Source organism: Nothoprocta perdicaria, unplaced genomic scaffold, assembly GCF_003342845.1.
Source record: "Nothoprocta perdicaria isolate Ctin4 unplaced genomic scaffold, notPer1 scaffold_42, whole genome shotgun sequence".
Taxonomy (NCBI): Eukaryota; Metazoa; Chordata; class Aves; order Tinamiformes; family Tinamidae; genus Nothoprocta; species Nothoprocta perdicaria.
The window spans coordinates 1,251,934-1,254,141 of NW_020455666.1; the positions used below are offsets into that span (position 1 = coordinate 1,251,934).

Consider the following 2,208-nt stretch of genomic DNA (forward strand, 5'->3'; position numbering starts at 1 on the left):
GGGGTCGTGCACGCGCCGGGCGCCTCTGTGATTGGCTGCGCGCCGCGGCCGTTGGAGGAGCCGTTGGGAACGTTACGCTCGTTAGAGCCGTTGCGGGCGGGGTGGCGTTGCCCCGTCATGGCGGGGCGCACGGGGGCCTCGTCACCATGCGTCCCTCGTTTCACATCCTCCCGCGTCGTTGTCGCCGCTGCTCGGGGCCGGCTCTGCCTTCCAGGGAGCTCGCGAGGCCGCCGGCCATGCTGGTGAACAAGAGTTTGCGGCGGCTCCTGCAGCTCGTGCCCGGCAAGAAGCGCTTCGGCGCCTACCGCTTCCTCCCCTTCTTCTTCCTGCTGGGGGGAGCCATGGAGTGGTTCATGATCAACGTCCGCGTGGGCCGGGAGACCTTCTGTGAGTGAGGAGGCCTTGGCTGCTTGAAAACGGGGGCAGAAAGCAAAGCACCCCAGTGGGGCAGTGTGGAGGGGCTGCCCTGGGTGGGGGGCGCTGGAGATAACACAGAAAACACAATTCCCCATCATCCCCGCTCCCCTGAGCTTGGTTGAGAGTGYCCAGCTAGACTGATCCATGCTGGCTTTAATTGCCTGTAAGCCTCTGCAAGAGGAAGACGGATTGAAAAAAAAAATAAAACAGATGGTAGGCCTTATAGATTTAATGTCATTGTGCTCTTGGAAATTGCTAATGTAATGTCTTTTCCTGACAGATGATGTTTACCGTAGGAAACGGTCTGAGAGACTCTATCAGGCGAGGATGGACAAAACTGAATGTTAGCTGAAACATTTCAAAGCGGATGTCGTGAATTTTTCAGTCATATTAATATCAAAGAAATATTACTGCCGTTGGAATGGTAGGTGCAAGATTTTACCCTGTGCAAGATGAACTGCAATCCACAAGCTTGTGTTACAAGTTTAAAAACATTTTTGCAGTATATTCTTCCATCATCCACTTACCATTTTATTTTTTAACCAAATGCAGCACAGAAAAGTTCATTGCATTTAGGCTTCTGCTACCTATTTAATGTTTGTTTAGTTCTTCTAAATAAACCAGACTGAACAAAAAGTCCTGTTCCCACTTTTCTCTGCTTGATCAGACACCATTATTTTCCCTATGGAAAAGACGTCAAATCTTGGCATTTAGAAAAACACTCTCATTTAATTTGGTTGCTTTGTAGTGATGGAAACAGCTCTTATCTTGGATTTTTCATTCCCATGCAGCATTATATTAACTGGACAAAATAGCACAAAATATGCAAAACCCGTAGACAACTATATGCTTGATGCAAAGCCTAACTAACTAAGGCCTAACTAAATTGCTCTGACAGAAGTGGATTCTGGGTCACGCTACCTTCTGCTCACATATTCCAGGATCATTCTGTCTAAGAAATAACAGGATTTTAGTTCTCAAATTGAATGATAGCGAACCGGGAACTGGCAACGTCCAAGCCCTCACTACCTCTGCTTTATTCTCTTACAGGAACGATCATGACAGTAATTTCCACAAACCATTTGTAAAAGCCAAAATTTAGTCTGAAAATTGTGTTCCATGGTAGAACTGTGACCTCATCTGTGTTTATATTGTACTTCTCCTTCTGGAATCCTGTACAAAACAACACGATAGTGCAAGCATCTCGAGCACAGAACTCGCTCATGTGGTAGATGTCACAAACTGGCAGGGGTGCTTCCGCTGCCCCCACTGCAAAAACAAGAGACAATTCCTGCCAGAAATTCCCGCTCAGCCTGGGGGTCCCCATCCCGTTCAGGYTGCTGTCCCACTACCCTCATGCCGGGCTCGCCCCGGAGCTGCAAGTGGGACAGGGGCCATCCCTGCCAGCCAAAGCACAACGCGCTCGCTTCGCCCGCCGCGGGAGCTCACCCTGTGCTCCTCACGTGCGGCCGGGGCACGCAGCAGTGCTGCTCATCCCTATCCATGGCCGGGGGTGCCTGGCAGTGCCCCGACTGTGCCGGCACGCGCCCCGCTAAGAGGCAAAGCTCTTGTCTGTGACCCCAGACAAGCAGCTGCGGCCCCGGGGCCTGCCCGGTGCTCCCTCCCCTCCTCAGGCGGGAGCCGAGCCCTGTCCTCGGCCTGCTCTGCCGCTGCCTTTCCCGGGAGGGCCCCAGCGGGGCTCGCTGCTCCCCGGCCCTTGGCGGAACCGGCCCCGGAGCTGGCGAGGGCCCGGGCGCCGCCGCTGCGGCCCTGGGGGCTCCGGAGGGCCGC

The 2,208-nt window shown here is 53.5% G+C and overlaps 1 protein-coding gene across 1 annotated transcript; it reads left to right on the forward strand.

Moving 5' to 3' along the window:
• The first annotated feature begins 152 nt into the window (after nt 1-152).
• On the forward strand, nt 153-946 carry SMIM4 (small integral membrane protein 4). The gene is made up of 2 exons (XM_026046064.1): nt 153-387; nt 698-946. The coding sequence occupies exons 1-2, from the start codon at nt 237-239 to the stop codon at nt 763-765; spliced, it is 219 nt and encodes a 72-aa protein (XP_025901849.1). The 5' UTR covers nt 153-236; the 3' UTR covers nt 766-946.
• Nucleotides 947-2,208: the final 1,262 nt, after the last annotated feature.